The 1,831-nt window shown below is 33.7% G+C and overlaps 1 protein-coding gene across 1 annotated transcript; it reads right to left on the minus strand.

The window, feature by feature from the left end:
* Window positions 1-284: 284 nt before the first annotated feature.
* Window positions 285-1,484, minus strand: LOC145040410 (uncharacterized). Its single transcript, XM_078988343.1, has one exon. The coding sequence runs from the start codon at window positions 1,482-1,484 to the stop codon at window positions 285-287; it is 1,200 nt and encodes a 399-aa protein (XP_078844469.1).
* Window positions 1,485-1,831: the final 347 nt, after the last annotated feature.

A 1,831-nucleotide genomic window follows, 5' to 3' on the forward strand; every position in this document is an offset into this window, starting at 1 on the left:
AGACCTCTAAGTTAAGTGTCATATTTTACCATCATCAGTATTATTACAATTTACATATGAGTCAAAAGCATCTATTTAAATCCATATATTCCTTTATTATTATTTATCAAGTAGTGTTTTACATATTTGAAATACATACAGGGGCGGAACACAAGCACTACAACTAAGTAGGGGGCCGGAATCAAAACTTCATAATTGAAATATGTAAAGAAGTTTTATTTATTTCAAAATTATAACATATCAAAAGTGTAAACAAGAAAACTAATAGAACGTTACATTACTTATCAAAGTGGAACGCGACGATCTTTTGCATTTTTAAAGTCTTCTATAATCGTCTCTAAACTAATCTTTTCAGCAACTTCCCGCTTGAAGTGCAAAACCAATGAGTCATTCAAAAACTCGTCTTTCATTTTGTTCCGTAACCTTGTTTTAATGAGGTTCATTGCTGAAAATGACCTCTCTGTTGTTGTTGTAGAAACTGAAAGAGTAAGTATGAAACTAGCTACTCGATAAATAAGATGAAAGTTCGCTACTCTTCTAGTTTTTATCAACCATTGACACAATTCTGACAGAGATGTCAATAGTTTATAATCTGCATGTTGAACAACATCAATCTCATAATGTTGAAGTTGTATTTTCAAAACTACTTTCTCTTGTTCATGGAAATCTTCAGGATAAAACTTCTCTACTAACTTAATTACATCACCACTTCGAAAAGGCTCATCAACACTTTTAGGATCTAAAGTTGTTGAAGGTCGAAGCAACTCTATTGATCTTTCACTGAATCGATGATGTAGTTCCATTAATTGACAATTAATTGCTTCGTAAAATATATCTACTCGGTAATGATGTTCTAGTGTATGATCACTAAGCTCATTACGCACTCGGGCCCCTCTAGTAAAGTATGGAGAAGTCATATGAGGGATATCAATGTTGCGTTCTTGACAAAACGACATAACAAGAGACAACAAACCATCCCATCTTTCATCTTTCATTTTTTGCAATAACAATTTGGTGGATGCAACTAGCCTGAATGCATTACAAATATCTTGAGATTGTCTTTGTAAAGCTTGACAAAGTAAATCAGTGATCTCCATTATTTCTTGCTCGAGATGAAGAACAAAAATGAACTCAAATGTAGTTATAGACTCATATGTTGAATCTGCATTGCCTTTGATTAGACCAGTGCCATCCATAATAACTTTAAGTAAAACCTTACAAGTTGGACTAAACATTTTGATTAAGCTCGAAACTGATTTCAGGTGAGAACTCCATCGATTATCACCAGCTCGTTGTAATGTACCAATTTGATTAAGACCTCCACCTGTCTCTAACTCGTCAATAGAAATCTTATATGCAATTTCCTCAGCTTGTGCATCTCTAAGTTGGTCGGTACGCTTGGAGTAAGCACTAACAACATTGATAACAAAAGATAATCTAGTAAAAAACTTTTGTAATGCAACAACTCCTTGTGAAGCAGCCATTAAGCTAATTGTAATCGATGGGCAAAATAATGAACGTAATACGCATATGGACAATCATTTGAAATCAATGCTTGCAAACCCTTGAAATGACCTCGCATATTTCTTACACCATCATACCCTTGACCACGGATCGACTTAAGATCAAGATTATTACATGACAATACATAATAAATTGCACTTTTAAGAGTTTGTGATGTAGTGTCGGGTACATGAACAACCCAAAGAAACGCTCCATAATAAAGTCATCTTTATTTAAAATCTCAAAACAATTGACATTTGTTCTTTATTAGACTGGTCACGTGCTTCATCAACAACTAAACAAAATTTTCCACCATTAATCTCCTCAC

This window comes from Lactuca saligna, chromosome 4 (assembly GCF_052625555.1).
Source record: "Lactuca saligna cultivar CGN05327 chromosome 4, ASM5262555v1, whole genome shotgun sequence".
In the NCBI taxonomy this organism is placed as follows: Eukaryota; Viridiplantae; Streptophyta; class Magnoliopsida; order Asterales; family Asteraceae; genus Lactuca; species Lactuca saligna.